Here is a 19,924-nt window from a genome sequence, read left to right on the forward strand (position 1 = left end):
TAAATTCCTATAAATTACAAACTTTAGAAGTCTGACTGGGATTTCCCTGGTGGTCCAGTGGTTGAGACTCTGAGCTTCCACTGCAGGGGGTGGAAGTTCAATCCCGGGCCGGGGAACTAAGATCCCGCATGCCGTGTGGCGTGGCCAAAACAAACAAACAAAAAATAAAAAGTAGAAAAAAGAGTCTGACAAACACCATAATCATAAAGTCAGAACAATAAGAAATTTTGACTCAACTACCTGACGTATTGCTTTACTACCTTTTTTCTGCAATTTGAGGGTGCATGCTTTTCACATAGCAGTGACTTTCTTATATTTTCTATAAAGAGAAAGAAAAGTCAGGCTTCTAGCATGTTTGATCAAAATGTTTTTTGTTTTACTATTTTAGAAAAGTTTTTCTCAGCTTTGCAATCAGTTTTTGGTAACGTCATGTAAACCTAAAATGTTTAATTTTGTCAAATTTGGGAAAGACAAATTTTCTGTGTTGTTTCACTAGGAGCCGCAGACTTTGTCAGAACAAAATGTGGTGTGTATGAGACAGAACCCCATGAGTCATGATATATAAAACATTTGAAGACATACACAGATGTACTTGCTATGTACAGTACTGTTATGGGTTGGTGTCCTACAACAGAGGCATCCAGTTGCACGTGATTCTCCTGCCCCCAAAAGAAAATAGCATGTGGTACATTTATAATTAGATATGCTGTGTTATTAATTGTGTTCCCAATGGCGTGGACTTTTGCTGTAACTAGATCAGTGGGAACTCAATCCTCCACATGTAAGTTTACACGTCTGAGAATTGGAAGAGTTTTCCATAGACTAGCTTCTGGCTCTATACAACGCAGACCTGGGTTCTCCTCCACTGCCCACATTCTTCCCATGTCAGGTGCCTAGATGTCATGGTGACCTAGTGATGTGACCTCTGTCCCTGCACCTTTATGTCAGGACACCAGGTGAATTGACATGGTGACTGGGTATGGGTGATTGGAGTATTTCTGGGAACCATTCCCTACACGAGGATGCTAGCAATCACCTAACTATTCTAGAAGTTGACTGTGAACCTGTTAACTATAATCTACTAAACTCAAACTGAATGTAGGTCCAACTCAATTTCCCATTAGTGGGATCTCAGAGTAGTCGGACACAGCCTTTGGAAAGAGAAAAGTGTTTTACTGATATGGAACAATCTTCAAGATATCTTAAGAGAATAAAAGCAAGGTACGAGACAGTGCGGTACACTTGCACCTGTGTGGTGTGTAGGGTATCTCTGGAAGGAAGGAGGAGGGTATTCGCCTCTGAGTAGCTGTGGGGACCGGGGTGGACGGGGGACTTGCTTTTCCCTGTAAAGCCCTTATGAGCTTTGCGAAGTGTTTTTTAAATCGCACGCATGTCTTCTTTTTCTTTTCTTTCTCTTTTTTTTTTTTTTAGATAAATGCTTAGCGGTTGACAATCTATTTTTCAACCTAATTTAGATTGTTCTCTTAGTGGCCAGCAGGGGGAGGCAAATGCTGTCTCTCTTTTGGAGAGAGGTTTTCCCCCGCTTCTACAACCTTCAGAAAACATCATGGCTGTGCCCTGTAGCTGGAACCCAGACTCCAGGTGGGGTCTTAAAAGGAAAATAAGTGAAAATAAGTTGTCATTACGAACTCTAGGGAATCTCTGATTTTTAAAATAGCTTTATTGAGATATAATTCACATGCCGATCAGGAGCTGGGTGCGGGTGGGAATTCGCGGTTGGGAGTTGTAATCCAGGTGTTGCTTCTGTACTCCAAGTATCTGCCGCATCAGCTGTGACCAGGCCATTAAGGCATCCAAGCCCCCATTGTCCACAGGAAGACTGGGTGCTCTGGACGCAGGGGAGGAACCGGGCTCAGGGCTGAGGTCTCCTCCCTCTCCCCCAGGAAGGGCACTCCAGGACTACCCAAGTAACAGAAACAGTTTGCTTTATTGTTTAATTTCTAGAGAGATGTTCTCTATGGAAAAAATGTTCCTCTTGCCACTTATAAGAAGCAGAACGTAGAACATTATGGTCTCTTGTGTAAATCCACCCAGTACCACATGTGCATAGGTAGGTATGACCCTGAGAAGGAGCCTCCCTGGTCCAAAGGACCTGGGTAACATGCTGGAAGGGGGTGGGGGAAGAGGAAGTGAAGGGGCAATGCACTACTGAATTGGAGCCACTGAAAATACCCCCCTTCTGAGCCCTGTGATGAGTGGTTCCTGCTGCTGACCTACCATCCAACCACCCATTCATCCATCCTCCCCTCACCCACCCACCCAACCACCTATTCACCTTTTCGTCCTCCCATGCACTCATCCATCCATCCATCCATCCATCCACCCTTGAGTTAAGATCAACCTGATAAGGTCCAGCCAAGAGCTGAGGAAGAGTTCTAGGTGGAGGGAACAGCAAGGACAAAGTCTTGAGGCTGCAATGAGTTTGGCGAATCCACGGGTCAGCCTGGCCAGGGGCCATGTGTGATGAGATGAGGCTGCAAGGTAGACAGGACCGGATCAGCGGGACCTTGTCAGCCAAGGGGGGAGTTTGGATTTGTTCTAAGTGTGAGAAGAAGCCACTGGAGGGTTTCAAGCAGGAGAGTGGGGTGTTGTCATTTCCATTTTACAAAGACCCCAATGGGTGGTGAGAAGATTGTGGGGGCAGGAGCGGAGAAGGGGAGACAGTGAAGTGGCTGTGACCCACCCCTTCCTCCCACAAGGGCCCTCCCCAATTCCAGGGGAGGCGAGGATGACCCAAGAGCTCCAGTGGACCTAGGCAGTCCTGGAAGGATGCGTACTGGGAGTGTGGCCAGGTGCAGCCAGCAGCTGGGGTTCAGGGTGAGGCCACAGAACCTGGCGATCAGGTTAAACAAGGAAGATCCCTGGACCAGACGAGGTAAGAGCTCTGTGGATGTCCGTTGAAGGACATCTGGTCAGAGATGCAGAAGCAGGGCTGGACATCCAAGCAGACCTGATATTAATATTTAATAACAGCAAACATTTATTTATTCAGCTGAACATGGGTCGGTACTGTGGTTAAAACTTCACATACATCCTCCCTTCAGGCCCACATCTACCCTGTGAGGTGTGACAGTTACAGTTCCCATTTTGCAGGTGGACCAGCTGAAGCCCAGAGAGGTTACATGACTTGTCCAAGGTCACACAGCTATAGACAGACCTCCCTGTGCCCGAGGCTAACACAACTGAAGAAAGATTGTGGGAATAAGAGGGTTTTTTCTCTGTATAGGGACTGGAAAGCACAGATCATAAGCCGTAGATCTGTCCAGGGGAAACAGGGCCCCGATCTTGCTGGTGTGATCACTTGGCCCCTTGAGATGGTACATCTGGCTGTCACCAGCGTCTTTCTCCTTACCCATCATGCTCTAGTCCCAGGCTCCCTGGGCTCTGGGAGGATGGACACTGGCTTCCCAAGGAGAACTGTCCTCCAGAGGCAGGGGAAGTGATGTGCTCACCAGCCAGAGTCCAGGCTGTTAGATGCTGCTTGTTGCAAATTCGCTCCGAGCTTCTGCTCTCTCCACTGTCCTGGATACTCGGCTTCATCGTCTCAGGTGAAACCTCTGCCCATTTAGGAATCCTCCCTCAAAGCAAGGAAGGAAGACATTTGTTTCTTTACTTAATTTTTAGCATCTATTATGCGCCCCACATGCTACAAAGGTTAACTTTTTTAATTTAAAAACTCTTTAAAAATTCTCACAATTGGGAATTCTCTGGTGGTCCAGGGGTTAGGATTCCGCGCTTCCACTGCAGGGGGCACGGGTTTGATCCCTGGCTGGGGAACTAAGATCCTGCATGCTGCATAGCAAAAAAAACCCCAACCAAACAAACAAACAAACAAACAAAAATTCTCACAATCACCCCGTGAAGAAGATACTATTAGCTCCCTTTCACAAATGAAGAAACTGAGGCTTGACGTGACTTGACGTGGCTCCTCAGCTTGCAGGTGACACAGCCAGGGTGTGGTATTTGCCTATTCGATGCCAAGAGCTCGGTGCTTTCCATGAGCCCCCCTCCGTCCTGGCACCTCCTGGTCTCAGAAAGAGGAAGTTGGAGAGGGAATGAGCAGGGAGGGAAGTGCGGACAGATGTCACTGGTGGGTTGAGTTGTTTGTTCTTTGGGAGGAGAAGGCAGGAGAGGAGATAGGCAGGGAACCCACAGACCTCAGGACTAAAGTCCCCCAACGGCAGGAGGCCTGGTGGGTGACAGTTGCTGGAAGCCACGGGCCAAACTCTCCATTAGGCCCAGCAGAACACAGTGGCTCAGGCCCAGACAATTTTAGGGGCCCACCAAAATGTTTTAATCTCTTATAAAATCAGAAGAGGAATTCCCTGGCAGTCCAGTGGTTAGGGCTCCATGCTTCCACGGCAGGGGGCACAGGTTCCATCCCTGGTCGAGGAACTAAGATTCCATATGTCACGTGGTGTGGCCAAAAAAATAAAATCAGAAGAGAAAATGAACTTTCAGGTAGACAATAGTGTTTTAATAAATAACATTGAGGGACTTCCCTGGTGGCTCAGTGGTTAAGAATCCGCCGGCCAACGCAGGGGACACGGGTCGATCCCTGGTCGGGGAAGATACCACATGTCACAGAGAGCTAAGCCTGTGCGCCACAAGTACTGAAGCCTGTGCACCTAGAGCCTCTGCTCCGCAACAAGAGAAGCCACCGCAATGAGAAGTCCGCTCTCTGCAACTAGAGAAAGCCCGCACGTAGCAACAGAGACCCAACGCAGTCAAAAATAAATAAATGAATAAATTTATTTATTAAAAAAAATATATGTAACATTGATATATTTATTCAATGCAGTCATAAAATATAATTAAATATATGTGTGTTTATGTCTATGTGTATGTAATATATATTTTCTAATGGAGGAAGGGACCCATGAAAGCAGAAGCACCTCAGGCTCACAAAAGTCATGATGGGGCCCTGGGAGTTTGCAAGGAGAACATTCCCACAGGCCTGGGGCTCAGACTTGGCCGCCAGGTGGAGGTGAGCAGCCTTCCTCCCAGCTGACACAGGTAGGGCACTGGGCTCCTGATAATAATGGCAAATCTTTTCTGTTAACTATTAACGAAGTGCCAGGCTTTGTCTCCCTTAATCCTCGCAACATTTATTGCTCTCATTTTACAGAGGAGGAGACTGAACTCAGAGAGGTTAGAACCAAGATTCCAGAGCTGTACTGACCTCCAGATGACACTGGAGAACCCTCTCGGCCCCAGGAATCTGGGACTTTCTGAAGCCTTCCATCGGGGTGTTATTAATTATTTTCTAGTCGTTTCCTGTGCCCAAGCTTGTCTCGCTACTGGACTTGGCCTCTTTAAGGCCTGGCTTTGTTTTGTACTTTTCTTCTACGGGGGCCCTCAATCCCATGCATTTGAATCAAGTCTTTTGTGCTTGTGTTCCATGAGGGAGACCCTGTGTGGCCAGCTAGGCCATGTCCTCCTTGGCACCTCAGAGGTGGACACGCCAGCAGCTTTGTTGTGGCTGCTCCTCACTGTCGTCCCTCAGTGCAGCCTGGTGGCCTGCGGTACAATTCAGCGAAGGCAGGTCTGTAAGCGCCCATCATGAAATCCTGGGAACTTGCTTTTGTAGTTGCTTTATTCACTTAACACTGTACCATGAGCAAGAAACCATGGCCACTGAAGGTCTCCTCAAAGTGTGATTTCTGATGGCCGTGTAATAGTTCATTTATATTTTCTTTTTTTTTTTAATTTAAAAAATTTATTTATTTAGTTATTTTTGGCTGTGTTGGGTCTTCGTTTCTGTGCGAGGGCTTTCTCTAGTTGCGGCGAGCGGGGGCCACTCTTCATCGCGGTGCGCAGGCCTCTCACTGTCGCGGCCTCTCTTGTTGCAGAGCACAGGCTCCAGACGCGCAGGCTCAGTAGTTGTGGCTCACGGGCCTAGTTGCTCCGTGGCATGTGGGATCTTCCCAGACCAGGGCTCGAACCCGTGTCCCCTGCATTGGCAGGCAGATTCTCAACCACTGCGCCACCAGGGAAGCCCCTATTTATATTTTCTTAGCACCATCAACTTAGCCAATCCTGTAGTATTGATGTTTCACTTTCTAACTCTTCCCTGATGATGATGATGATTTTTGCTGTTCAGTCAGTCAGTCAGTAAATATTTATTAAGCATGTACTAAGTGCTGAGAACAACTTTCTGATCATCCAGCTTGATTCAAGGGTAACATTTGGAATATTGAGCAGAACATCTGAAAACCTACGAGAAGGGGCCAAAGTAGTAGGTAGAGGAAAATTCATAGCTTTAAATACAGTTATTAGTAAGAAGAAAAGATGAAAAGTCAATGAACTAAACATTCACCTCAAGAAGTTAGAAAAAGAGCAATAAAAGAAAAAGTAAAAAAAAAAAAAAAAAAAAAAACCCTAAAAGTTAATTAGCATAAAAGCAGAAAATAACGAAGGGAACAAAACCAAGAGCTGGTTCTTTTAAAAAGACCAAGGTAGGGCTTCCCTGGTGGCGCAGTGGTTGAGAGTCCGCCTGCCGATGCAGGGAACACAGGTTCGTGCCCCGGTCCGGGAAGATCCCACATGCCGCGGAGCAGCTGGGCCCGTGAGCCATGGCTGCTGGGCCTGCGTGTCCCGAGCCTGTGCTCCACAACAGGAGAGGCCACAACAGTGAGAGGCCCGCGTACCACAAAAAAAAAAAAAAAAAAAAGATCTTCCATTGATATAAAACATACACACAGAAAAGAGCACAATTCATAAGTGTGGTCATGTTCTTCTGTCTTTAAACATTCTTTTAAAACAAGTGAACTTTTAAGTTCTTTTTACTTTGTACTTTCCACAGTGGGCTAGAATTACTACTATTATCAGAAAAATGTCACCTGTACAAGGTGTAGTTTCTGTTGATTAGAGAGTTTCTGTTTATGAAGCCCTTTCAACTCCTTATCTTGCTTGGGTTTTACAATGGCCCTGGGAGAAAGATCAAGAACGGATCAATTTCCTTGCGAGGAAATCACTCTCGTCTTGGGGCGGCCGGGAACTCAATGTCGTGTCCTCTGTGAGTGCCGCGCAGTGAGCCACCTGTCAGCTCCTGGCACAGAAGGGCCTTCAGCAGGCCTGGCCCACCAGCACCCCACCCAGAGTGGCTACCACCAGCTCTAATGGAAAACTCTCAAGCTCACCAGACCAGGGCTCTAGAAAAATTCTACCTCTGGGAATCCGCCTTAAAAAAGTTGTCATGATGCTGCCAGAAGTTATGTGCAAATAATTGAATGCAGTAGCATTTTTAATAGCAAACACTTGGAATTAATGTACGTGCTCAGCAGAAGGAAATAGGTTGAATAAATTTAGTCATTGAAAGGTAGAGTATTTCACTGCCATTAAGATATAGTTCTGAAATATAGATTTGTGGGCTTTAATGTTTACTGAATGAAGCAGGATGAACAATTGAATAGACGGCGTGTATCTATGATATAAATCCATTGAAAACCGCATGGAAGGAAATGTGCCAATAAAATAATCAGGTTCGGCTTCCCTGGTGGCGCAGTGGTTGAGAGTCCGCCTGTCGATGCAGGGGACACGGGTTCGTGCCCCGGTCCGGGAAGATCCCACATGCCGCGGAGCGGCTGGGCCCGTGAGCCATGGCCGCTGAGCCTGCGTGTCCGGAGCCTGTGCTCCGCAACGGGAGAGGCCACAGCAGTGAGAGGCCCGCGTAACGCAAAAAAAAGAAGAAGAAAAAAAAAAAAAGCAGGTTCCATCCTGGTGGTGGGATTATGACTGATCGTATGTCAATTACATAAGTAGTAGGAGTAAAGAGCAGAGCAGGGAAATCCCATTACCCACCCCACCCTCCCCAGCCCTCCCACTCCCTTCCCTACTTGGTTTGTTATTGATACTTCTAGATGTTTTCTTTGAATCCACCATGTATTGCTTTTAAAACGTACACAGACAATCAGAAAAATCATGAGGTGAGGGGAGAAAACAAAAGACTCTCAAAATGAATCTGGACATCATAAAATTCTAGAGATTTTTACCAACAAATCTCTGTTTAAGGATGAGAAAGGGGCTCAGGGCTGTTGGGTAGCCTGCCAAGCTCACATGGTTTGTTCCCGCTCCTGGTGCCCAGTTCAGCGCTGCTTCTGGGTTCACATGCCCTCGAGATCTGGGAGGAGGCTGGGAAGCTGGGCTGGAGGGAGGCCAGGAGGATGCTGTGGGCTGAGTGGGCTGGGCCGGGGTGAGGAGCCTTCTGCCTGTTTGTTCTGGGTACCAGGAAATGCGGGTGGAGAGACACCCTGGCAGAAAGGACCAAAGTCCTCATTTATGGGCTTGGAGGAGTTAATGTGTAATATTCTAGGATATAAGCTGGGCTGTGAGCTGAGACCCTGAGCCCAGATCTCCGGGAGCCACCAAGAGCTACCGTCAGGAGCTGCCACCATGTCGGTGAGGATGCTGGCTCCCCACTGCCCACCTCCTCCAACCCTCTGCCTCTTCGCCTGAGTGGGGGTGGTGTGGATGCTGGCGGAAGAGCATTGCTGCCCCTCCAGCCTCTGTTTCCTCATCTGTATACCGAGGAAGTTGGACAGATCACCTCCACAGCCCACCCCGTTTTTTAAAAAATATTTATTTATTTACTTGGCTGCGCTGGGTCTCAGTTGCTGCACACGTGGGATTTTTAGTTGTGGGCATGTGGGATCTGTTCCCCAACCAGGGGTCGAACCAGGTCCCCTGCATCCGTAGTGTATAGAGTCTTAACCATTGGACCACCAGGGAAGTCCCTCCACAGCCCTTTAGCACCAAGGTTCTCTGCTCCCTCCACCACCGTTCTTAGCCTGTTTCTTTCCCCCTCTAGCCTCAGTTTTCTCATCAGTAATTTTCTTTTTTTTCTTTTTTGGCCTATCCCCCTCAGCTTCTGGGAGCTTATTTCCCCGGCCAGGGATCAAACCCGGGGCCCCCTGCAGTGGAAGCGCTGGAGTCCTAACCTCTGGACTGCCAGGGAACTCCCTCTCATTAGAAATATTAATCGTGGCAATACTGCTAACATCTGTAGACATCTTTAACCTATTAAAGATGAAGAACTGAGACTCGAAGATTAGCTTGCCTAATATCACAAGCTGTAAATTGCAGGGGTGGAGGTTCTTCGGGGTCCCTCGCTAATTCTTTTATTGCAAAGCCTGCTCTACCATAGCCTCCTGTGTGGCCTTGGACAAGGTGCTTTGACAAGGTGCCCTCCCTGAGCCTCAGTCTCCCATATTTGGGGAATTGGATCACAGATGGCATCTTCTGAGGATGGTATAATTGGTTTCCTGAGGCTGCCATAACAAATTTATTGTCTCACAGTTTTGGAGGCTTGGGGTCTGAAATCCAGGTGTTGACAGGGACATGCTCTCTCTGAAGGCTCTAGGGGAGGATTCTTTCACATCTTTTCCAGCTTCTGTTGGTTGCCGGCAATCTGTGGCCATCCTTGGCTTGTAGCTGTATCCCTCCAAACTCTGCCTCCGTCTTCACATGGTCTTTTCTGTGTGTCTGTGTTTCTGGGTCCAAATTTCCCTCTTCTTATAAGGACACCAGTCGTATTGGATTTAGGGCCCACCCTCAGCCACTATGACCTCACCTCAACTTGGCCCCATTTCCAAATAGGTCTCATTCACTGGCTCCGAGTAGACATGGTTTTCCGGGAGACAATATTCAAGTCAGCACAGGTGGGATGCAGGGTGTGGATGTGACTGGAGGGTCCAGCATGGATGGCAGGGTGCTCTCCCCACCCTCTGCCTCCCAGGGAAGACCTTTGTGCCCAGAGACTTTCCCTACTTTCTCCTTCCCCTGGTCATCTCATCCCTCCCTTTTTTTCCTCCTTCCTCAGAGACCACCTAGTCCAAACCTCTTATATTAAAGATGGGGGAACCGAGGTTCGGAAGGTGGCACAGCTGGCCCCTACTCACTTGGCCAGCTAGGGGCAGAGCTGGCACTAGATCCCAACCCCTGACACCTGCCCCCATCCCGACCCCAGCTTTGCCTCCCTGTCTCTCTCTGGGCTTCAGGCTTTGTTAAGCAGGAGGTCAGGCCCCCTTCCACGGGCATCCCTGTTTGTCCAGATACACCCCGAGCCCGGCTTTTCTCATGCCCCTGCCCTGCAGCAGCCTTGGGCTCTCGGGTTCTTCTGCTTGAGCCGGGCAGCCAGCAGGATATACAGGGGCAGGGGGTGTGCTTCTCCCCATCCCAGTCCCACCCTGACTGTCCCAGGGTCCTGGTGGGTGGCGCCTGCAACTAGGAGGAGACAGGAGAGTCCTCACGCCATCTGGTGGGCACTGTGCATGCCGCAGGGCACACAGCTGTGAGGGTCTGCTTGGCGGCAGGGCGTTCCTCTTTGGGACGGACCGGATAACCTCTCTAAGGAAGGCATTCTCTGTCTATCTGTGAGAGGCTGAAGGAGAATTTTAATCCAGTCTGGCCGGTGATCCAGCTGTTACCATAAGCGCCCATCTGAGGAGTTAGGTCTCCTGCCTCCGAATCTCACTTTCTCGAAGGCAGGGAGATTTCCCCCCACCCAGGGGACGTCTGGCCACGTCTGGAGACATTTTTGGTCATCACAACTTGGGGGGAGGGTGCTACTGGCACCGGGTGGATAGAGACCAGGGATGCTGCTCTACCACCTACAGCACACAGGACAGACCCACAAGAGTGATCCAGCCCCAATGTCCAGGGTGCCGAGGCTGGGAAACCCTGCTCTGCGGCATCTTAGGGTCTGACGTGCTGTGATGCTCCACTCTCCTGGGCTTGGCAAGGCCTCTTTCAGGCCTTCCTTTTTAAAAAAATTTGTTTTATTTATTTAAGCTGCGTTGGGTCTTCATTGCTGCGTGCGGGCTTTCTCTAGTTGCGGTGAGCGGGGGCTACTCTTCATTGTGGTGCATGGGCTTCTCATTGCGGTGGCTTCTCCCATCGCGGAGCACGGGCTCCAGGCGTGCAGGCTCAGTAGCTGTGGTGCACGGGCTTAGTTGCTCTGGGGCACGTGGGATCTTCCCGGACCAGGGCTCGAACCCCGTGTCCCCTGCATTGGCAGGCGGATTCTTAACCACTGCGCCACCAGGAAAGCCCTCAGGCCTTCCTTTTAAAAGGCACTGCCTCCAGGAGAACTGGGCAACCCTACCCCTGTGCCACCAGGGGAATGTTGATCCTCCCCCCACGGACACCGCCCTTGACTTTCAGCAAAGCGCCCTGGTCCCATGAGTTGGTTCAGGGCTTCCCAGGTGTGCTCCCTCAAGAAAAAAAAAAAAAAAAAAAATCAGTGAACAGAAATCCCACAATGTAAACGTGTTCTCCCATAAAGTGTTCTAAATATTTGGTGGCTGCTATATCCTGTCTGGCCTAACCACACACCCTCCAACCATGGATGTGAAAACTGGACATTTTCTCAGGCTGGGATAATGAGCTTTGAAAACCCAGCTTCGAGAGCCTCCCTCTAACCGTAGTAAAGTTGTGGGAACCCCTGCTATATGGAAATTCAGACAGTGCCAAGGTCGATGGAAAAATAGGAAGCAGGTGGATACTGAGTAGCAATAAATAAGCATAATGGCCACAGTCCCTTGATTTGCTTTTAGCCCGTGCCCTACTTGTGGGCTTCACAAACGTGAGCGCTCATCCTCACAACCAGCTCAACGGAGGCGCTATTAACCTCAGCGCCTCCGACAGCATCTGTCACACAGTGGACGCTCGGCAACTGGTTCTGAGCGAATAAATCAAATTAGCCCATTTTACAGATGAGGAAAGTGAGGTGTGGAGAGGGATTTTGATGGACATGTTCAGACATGTGACTTATGGAGCTTTACAGGTTCTTCATTTGGGATGGGCCTAGACCTACCTGTGATACCGTCATCTGCTGTCAGTAAGATGACTCCCAGTTTGCGCAAGAACTAAGCATATCCTTGTTTGGGGGATTTTGCAGAGGGCACCGTGCATCATGGCTTGAACACGTTTGGGAACAGTGAGGTGGGCAGTAGTCATTCTCTCCATTTCATAGATGGGCAAACTGAGGTTCCCTCGGCTGGGCCCTATGTCTCCGGATCTGGCTGTTCTTCAGGCTGCAGTGGATGAGACTGAAGCAAAATGGGCAAGAGAGGGGCTCCGGGAAGCTCTGATCTGAGCACTCTGGCTCTTTCCCTTCCCAGCTCCGTGCTCTCGTGTGGGCAGAGGGAGAGTGAGGTCTGGGGCCAGGTCGGGATGGGATGATGCTGGTGAACGGGCTTCAGCAGCAGAAGAGCTCCGGGCACGCGTGTGGTTGATTTGTGTGGGTTGTTTCTCTGTTGGTGCAGGGGCAATTTGAGATTATGAACATGGACATGAAGATGGGGACAACCCTGAAGATCAAGGGCAAGATCGCAGACTGTGCTGATGGGTGAGGCAGTGGGGGGGAGGGGGAGGCAGGACATGCTGATGGGTGAGCCAGTGGGGGGGGAGGGGGAGGCAGGAGGGGGACGGGGGCTGCCCACAGCCCTGGAGCAGTCTGGGAAGGGCAGCCTTGTGAAATGGTCCGACGAGCGTGACCTCAGACCAGGGGCCTTTTGTACACTCTGGCACGCTCTCACCCCCTCCCACACCCCTGCTGGCTCCTCTTCTGTTAGGGCTGCTTTCACATCTGAGGCTTCAGAATTCACAGCAGATGCCATGTGCTCAGTTTCCTTGGCCCCCAACAGACGCTGAAGGGGCAAGTGAGAAATCCCGGAAGCTCTGCCCAGTCCTCTGCGAGTCAGGTGCCTCTACTGAAGGCCCAAACCCCCGGGGAACCACCCTCTTTACTCAGCTGAAGGGTCAGAGGCCGGCCTTTCACATGCATTATACTAGCGACAGCCGCCAGGGGCCGCCAAGCGGTCTTGTTTGCCTTCTCTCCATTAGAATCAGAGGCATTTCTCCGCCTCAGGTGTTACAGCTCAGCGTTAGCCTCTCCTGTGTGCAGGACAATGTCAGCATTTCTTGGGACTGATCTCCATCAACTTTTGGTTGGGGAAGGGCAGACAGACGCATTGTGTAGGAGCCAAGAGAAAATCACCCCTTTCTCCTGCGTGGGTCCCTAAGGGTTGCAGAAATGTGGGATACCTCTGGTATGAGACGTTCCAATGAAGGCACCCCATGACTCAGAACATCCCACTCTCAGGGACCCTGAAGGTCTATCTAACTCAGGCCCCTGTAGTGATCTTTTCAAGAGATCACACAACTCCTGATTGCATACCTCTAATGACAGGGAGCTCACCACTTTAGGTGTCCAACTATTTATGGCCAAACTTAATGGGTCTTCAGATAGTTGAGAACAGCAATTCTTTCCCCCAGGATAGACACCTTCATTTCCTGAAATGTCACTATTAGTTACCCTCTTGTCAGGAACCTTAGTCTGTGCTCTAAATGGAATGTGATACTCCAGTGCCAAGTCTGATCAAGTTGTCACCTCCCTTGTTTTAAGGCACAGACCTCGATTAACACAACCTTTGGTGATTCTCCCAGTTTGTGGTCAACCCTGCGACCCAAGGGGCCAGGGCTGGCCCCTTATTCTCACCTGTTACTCCTTCCCCTGCAGCTTTGTGATTAATCTGGGCCAGGGGACAGATAAACTGAACCTGCATTTCAACCCACGTTTCAATGAATCCACCATCGTCTGCAACACATGGGAGGGCAACTGCTGGGGGCAGGAGCAACGGGACAGTCACATGTGCTTCAGACTGGGATCAGAGGTCAAGGTGAGGTCAAAGGCGGAAGGGGCCTGAGGAGGATATCAAGGAGAGAGCCCAGATGGTAGGGCACCCTGGCCCACCAGGCACTGCCGTGGCCCCTTTCCAGGGTGCTCCTGCCTCCCTGATGCCTTCCCTCCCACTGCAGCTCCTCGTGACCTTCGACAACAACGAATTCAAGGTGAAGATGCCAGATGGGCACCAGCTGACCTTTCCCAACAGGCTGGGCCACAACCACTTGAGCTACCTGAGTGTGCAGGGTGGGTTCAGCATCTCCTCCTTCAAGCTAGAATGAGGGCAGCACCTCGCCAGAACGCAAGACCCCGGAGTGGATTCCAGCTCCTGATTCCCAGCTACCTCCAGTCACGTGGCATCAGCAGCCCTTGGGTCCCCCGCTTCCCATCTGCTGTTCCTAACCCTCTGTGCTCATCTCCCAAAGCTAAGAACCAACAAAAGAATCCACCTTTATAGAGTCTTTCCGTGGTAGGAACTGTGGTGCTTTCCACTGTCTTAATGCTCCCAGAATCCTCACGATACAGATGAGGAAACTGAGGCACAAGGTCCTTGGACTGCCACACGGGGGTTGGGTTGTGCTCCCGAACACCTCTAAGCCACCAGTCCTGCCTGCTTGTCCCCTTTTATCACCAGGGCAAGTGCCAAGCTGCCCTGTGGGATTATGGTTCCAGGCACCTGGGCTAGGGGCTGTTCCCGGAACTATAGATAAGGGCTCGCACCTGGGCCTCTTATCGCAGGGCTATTCATTCCGGCCTAATTACTCATTACCCAATGCCTCGGCCCCTCCCCTCACTGGGGCCCCCTGGGGGGGAGTCCTTGGCTTTCCAAACCCAGTGCTTAGGGGACTCAAGCAGGTGGCGCTGACATTGTCCTCCCAGGTCCTCAAGCATCTTGCAGGACACCTTTTATCAAAAAAGCCTTTTTTAATCAGGACCCACAGGCAGGTCTGGGGTGCACAGGAAAGTGGGATTCCCCCACTGTGAGGTCACACCTGACTTTTCTCTGAGGCTTCTGGGACAAGTGGGGTGGCGGGGGTAATGTCGGGGAAGCAGCCTTAGCAAGGGCTGGGGCTCTCAGAAAGGCAGTGGGGACCCTGCTGGGGGTAGCTCCAGGATGAGCTGGGGCAGGCAGTCCCTTTGGGAGAGGGGACAAAGGCTCTGTGTGCTATGCTCCCCACCCCCACCCAGCAAGGGCAGCTTTCCCAGCACAAAGGCTGCCCTGTGAGGCAAGGCCCTCCAGCTGGTGGAGATGGCCTGGGGTGGTGGGTGGGCCGGAGCAAGGGCTGCTGGGTCCAGAGTGGCCGTGGGGGGAGGCAGGGCGGCCCAGCACGGCCCATGGGAACACGCAGGTCCCAGGACAAGCCTGGTCTCCTCTGGCCTCCCTCCCATGTCTGTCCTGCAGAGGTGTGGAGGGGTCTGGGGACAACTTGGGTTTTCTCCCATCTTTCGTTGGCGGGACCCAGCTGTCAGGTGAGGGGCTGGCTCTGCGCCCGGGGAGTTCACAGGCGGTGCCCCGAGGCTGGCTGGGGTCCTGAGCCCATGCCCAGCCGCTCACACCTTGACCTCGTCATCCTCCTCGGCTTCAGCAAACTTGAAGGTGTTGGCTTGCACCGTGCTGGGCACCGAGGCCCTGCTGCCTGCCCGCGGTGGCCCCCACTTTTCGTCCAGGCTCTCCCAAGAGGCCCGAGCCTGGGGCAGCGCCTCGACCAGCTCCCGCCGAGCATCCATCTCAGCGTGGTGGCAGCTGCTTTGGCTGCCACCACAGCCTGCTCCCCAGCGCCTGCCGGGGCCCACGCCAGCAGGTGCACAGGGACGCTCTCCTACTGGGCTGGCCCTCGCCTCGGCCGTTGGGCCCAACCCCAGGGTTACCCCATTGGGGCACTGTCCACGGGGCGGGGGGCTTGAGGCAGGGGTCGGGGGGGTTGCAACAGGGGCTGGGGCCGGGGTCTCGGCTGCAGAGCCTTCTGAGAGGCTCATGACCCCCAGCAGCTCACTGAGGAGAGAGGGCCCAAGGTCGAGGTCCAGGCGGAAGGACAGGAGGGAGTCAGAGCGGCGAAGCTCAGGCTCAGAGGGGAAGGAGCTATCACGGTCTCGGTCACGAGGCTTTTCTGGGCGAGGCAGGCGAGAGATGGTGCAGAACCCGGAGTCCAGGCCTAGAAGAGAAATAGGGACCAGGGTCATAGCTGGGGTCCCTAACCAGGAACCGGGGAGGGGAAAGCCAGGACCAACTCCAGCTTGCTATGTAGCCTTTAGCAAGCCACTCCCCCATCTGGCCTCAGTTTCCCCCATCTTTCCACTACAGTGAGCCCCGTAGTCTCTTGTGTGATTCTCCTGTCAACCCTGGATATTTACATAATCCTCATTCTCATTTTGCAGATGAAGAAAGTGAGGCTCAGTTTGGGACGAGGGGAAGGGCTAGCTCAGGGCCACAGAGTTTGATGGACTGAAGCCAAGCCTGGAGCTCAACTCCTGACTCTCAGTCCCAGCTGTGAACTTGTATGACCCCTAGTTCCCTGCCATGAACCTATAGCATACGGGCTGGTTTGTGGGCACAGGGATGGAACCAGCAGCCAGAGTTTGACTACACGGAAATCAAGACCCAAAGGACAGGCAAATGCCCTCCAAAGGTCCTCTGTCCCAGCCCCTGGCTCCAGGACTACCAGGACTGAGATATAGTGGTGGAACTGTGGACCAGCCCTCAGTGAGATTCTAAGCATCGCCCCTGGAGACGGAGCACCGGAGGAAGCCTCCGGTGCTGGGGCAAAGCTGCAGGGCAGGAAATGGCCACCAGGTGGCAGCAGGGGCCCCGGTTCTCAGGTGAGCTGTCCAGAGGGGGAGCCAAGGTTACACCTGCCACTCCCCACCCCGGCAGGAAGGGCCTCTGGCTTCTGTCCATGCGAGTGGTTTTCCAAATCTGCCAAGTTACGGGAACCTTTGTTCACATAACGACACAGCAACAGCTCCTGTGTCCTGAGCACCTACTATGTGCCAGATTCTGGGCCACACTGAATATGTGTATCATCTCACTGAATCTTAGCAGCGACCCTGAGGGGCCCATTATACAGGCCAGGACTTAACAGAGGTCAGTTGGCTCACTGGGAATCAGGCAGAACCAGAATCTGAATCCAGAGCCCTGGCTCTCTGCCTCTCCACTATATCATTCTGACACAAGGGAGCTGCTTCCATTGAAGTGGGCAGCCAAGCCAAGAGCCTGGGGGTGGGGGGGAGCAGCTCAGGGGCAGGTAGAACTCAAACCCCATCTCCTCACCTCTTAACCTCAGTGTTTTGGGGAGCGAGCAGTTTCCCACCCTGTGACCCCCCACCCCGCTCCATCCATGATTTGGGGTTTGGGCCTGACCTCCACGGAGGCTGAAATGCTGTGGGGAAAAGAGCTCAGTTGGAGTCTTGGCTGAACCATCAAACCCTCTGGGACTCAGCCTCTGGAAAATAGGCAGATAGCCCAGGCCCTCACCGTAACTGGAGTGGCCATCTGTGGAGGTGGCAGGGCTGCGGTCGAAGCTGAGCTTGCCCACCACGAGGCTGTCGTAGGCGGCCTGGTTGAGCTGAGGCAGGGAGATGGCGTTCTTGATGATGGGGGAGATGGCGGGTGGAGCAGGTGAGGGCGCAGGTGGGGAAGCCATCCTCCGGGGCGGTGCCCCTACCCTCCGCACCAGCTGCAGCTTCTTGGCCAGGAAGCTGCGGGGTGAGCGGTGGGTGCCCCGTGAGCTGCCACCGTGGTTGCTGAGGAAGGAGGTGTCGCCGAAGACGTCCCCGCCACGGCCCACGTGCATGGTGTGGCGGAAGTCCCCGAGTGGGGGGCTGATCATGTCCGCAGTCAGCCGCCTCTTCCCCTGCGAGCTGGACACCCAGCCCACGGGTGAGAGCTTGCCCAGGTTCATGGCCGGGGCTCCTCCGGCCCCCTGGGGGCCCGGCATCGGCTCTGGCTGTTCACAGCTGCTGGTCCATGCCCACGGGGGGGCCTGGGGAGGGCGCTGGGCTGGGCTAAGGGTCCACTTCTCAGCTCCCTCCTTCTCGGTGAGAGGGGGCGGATGGAGCCTGCGCCCCTGCTCTCCTAAGGTGCTGCCCCCCAAATGCTGAGGCTATGGGAAGTCCATGGCTTGTCTGTCCCTGAGGCCTGGCTCCTAGCCCTGTGGAAGCAGCTGTAGGTGTTCTGTCCAAGAACACAGAAAGCACCAGACGTGCCTCAAATGTGCACAGCCCCTCTCCTGCCCAGGGGTGGAGACCTAAAAGAAAGAAAAGTAGTGGTAGGCCTGGGGGCATCCTGGGTCCAAATAATAACAGCTAAAGAGAACAAATGGGGACTCCCTGGCGGTCCAGTGGTTAAGACTCTGCGCTTCCACTGCAGGGAGCGCAGGTTCCCTCCCTGGTTGGGGAGCTAAGATCCCCGAATGCTTCGTGGTGCGAGCAAAAAGTAAAAAAAACAAAAAAGAACAAATGATGGGGAACATGGAGAAAATGCTGAGCAGACAGACCCACAAAGAAGGACACATCGCATATTTCCACGTACAGAAAATTTAAGAACAGGCAAAACAAAACAATAGGATAGAAATGAGAATTGTGGTTGCCTTTGAACAGGTATAGACTGGGAGGGGGCACAAAAAATTCATCGAGCTGTACACTTAAGCTGTGTGTAGGTAAAAAGTACGAGTGGTCGTTATACGGCGCCCACTGATGAAGTACCTACTGAGCGCCAATGGCTTAAGTTCATCACTCATTTAACCCAGACAACAGCCCTGAGGGAGGCTCTATAGAGAGAGGAGAAACTGAGGCACAAAGAAGTGAAGGGACTTGCCGGACGCCACACAGTAGGCAATGGTGAAGCAGCGCTCCCAAACCCAGAGCCCTTGAACCCCAAGGGCCTCCTGCTGGTGGGTTGAGTAAGTCACCTCCCTTCTCGGTGGGTTAAATTGTCTTCCAGCAAGGCCAGGAGGGAGGAGGTGCCCGATGAAGGTTTTGTGAACTGCTGTGTAAACAGCAGAACCCTTCGCCTTCTAGATGCTTCCTGGAAAAAGGATCCTGTGGTCAAAAGTGGTTTTTCCAGATGCCTACTACATGCCTGAGCATATTCAAGGCTCTGAGAAGGCCCGCAGGAAAGAACATTATCATAGTTTTGACAAAAGCTTTGTCACCGGGGAACAAGTTTTGGAAAAAGCTCAGCTGGTGCCAAAAGCTATTTCTTGCCTACTCCCTGCCCTCCTGATCTCTCCCCGACTTTCTTCCCCAGTCCCAGTCTTCTCTAAGCTTCTCTTGGTCCGACGCTACCCCTTCTAGTATCATAGAAAGTGTAGGCTGGAGGACACCTACGAGCCTATGTTCCCACATTTGGTTTTCCTGTGGCCCAGAGAGGCCAAGCTTGCTCAAGGTCACATCAAGAGGGCTGGTAGAGGGCTTCCCTGGTGGCGCAGTGGTTGAGAGTCCGCCTGCCGATGCAGGGGACACGGGTTTGTGTCCCGGTCTGGGAAGATCCCACATGCCGCAGAGCGGCTGGGCGCGTGAGCCATGGCCGCTGAGCCTGCGCGTCTGGAGCCTGTGCTCCGCAGTGGGAGAGGTCACAACAGTGAGAGGCCCGCGTACCGCAAAAAAAAAAGAGCCGGTAGAGACGTCAACTCAGAGCCTTTGACTCACATAGCCTTTACTGGCCCGTGGAGCCCAGTCTTGTCTCTCCAGGTCACAACACACTCTGAGGCTGGGGCCACTGCCTGGATTTTCCCTCCTCCCTCCGTCCCAGCACTCAGCTTGGGCTCTGCAGGCGGCCAAGTGCCAAATCAATACCAGTTTAATCACATGTGATACCTTCATGCCAAAGGTTCACCCCTTGTCACCTTCCGAGTGAGGGTAGGTGGAGGATTCAGTGGCCTCACAGTGTGACCTTGGGCAAGTCATTTACCTCCACAGGCCTGGCACCTGAGCTGATAGACGTTGATAATGATTCTTAACAAGAACACCTAGATCTGAGTGTCAACTTAAAAAAAATATTTTGCTGCCACCTCCAAGCGTAAAAACCTCAATTCTGCCCTTCAAATGTTATTTGAAATTCAAAATAGGTTAAATAACAAGATAAAAACAAAGGAGGCAATAAAACAAAGCTTGCTTTGTTTTCTGACTACATTCTCTTCCCTTCCCACCATCTGATCCTCTCCCAACCCTAACTCCTCCCCCCTGGGGGGCGGTTCTGAATCATCCCTTTCCCTGGCA

The 19,924-nt window shown here is 52.2% G+C and overlaps 2 protein-coding genes across 2 annotated transcripts; one reads left to right on the top strand and one right to left on the bottom strand.

The window, feature by feature from the left end:
- Window positions 1-12,287: 12,287 nt before the first annotated feature.
- LGALS2 (galectin 2) lies at window positions 12,288-13,989 on the top strand. Its single transcript, XM_065887922.1, has 3 exons — window positions 12,288-12,370; window positions 13,544-13,703; window positions 13,843-13,989. Exons 1-3 carry the CDS (start codon window positions 12,303-12,305, stop codon window positions 13,987-13,989), a joined length of 375 nt encoding a protein of 124 aa, XP_065743994.1. The 5' UTR covers window positions 12,288-12,302.
- A 1,270-nt stretch (window positions 13,990-15,259) lies between these two features.
- CDC42EP1 (CDC42 effector protein 1) lies at window positions 15,260-17,643 on the bottom strand. The gene is made up of 2 exons (XM_065888329.1): window positions 17,181-17,643; window positions 15,260-15,861 (listed from the first exon to the last, which is right to left on the bottom strand). Exons 1-2 carry the CDS (start codon window positions 17,641-17,643, stop codon window positions 15,260-15,262), a joined length of 1,065 nt encoding a protein of 354 aa, XP_065744401.1.
- Between the last annotated feature and the right edge of the window lie 2,281 nt (window positions 17,644-19,924).

Source organism: Phocoena phocoena, chromosome 11, assembly GCF_963924675.1.
Source record: "Phocoena phocoena chromosome 11, mPhoPho1.1, whole genome shotgun sequence".
Taxonomy (NCBI): Eukaryota; Metazoa; Chordata; class Mammalia; order Artiodactyla; family Phocoenidae; genus Phocoena; species Phocoena phocoena.

Excerpts from the sequence above, each read along its gene's own strand:
- LGALS2 (XM_065887922.1), top strand. The coding sequence starts at position 12,303 with ATGAACATGGACATGAAGATGGGGACAACCCTGAAGATCAAGGGCAAG. Across the intron at positions 12,371-13,543 it reads ATCGCAGACTGTGCTGATGG|CTTTGTGATTAATCTGGGCC; the intron begins GTGAGGCAGTGG and ends CTTCCCCTGCAG. Across the intron at positions 13,704-13,842 it reads GACTGGGATCAGAGGTCAAG|CTCCTCGTGACCTTCGACAA; the intron begins GTGAGGTCAAAG and ends CTCCCACTGCAG.
- CDC42EP1 (XM_065888329.1), bottom strand. The coding sequence starts at position 17,643 with ATGCCGGGCCCCCAGGGGGCCGGAGGAGCCCCGGCCATGAACCTGGGC. Across the intron at positions 15,862-17,180 it reads AGATGGCCACTCCAGTTACG|GCCTGGACTCCGGGTTCTGC; the intron begins GTGAGGGCCTGG and ends TTTCTCTTCTAG.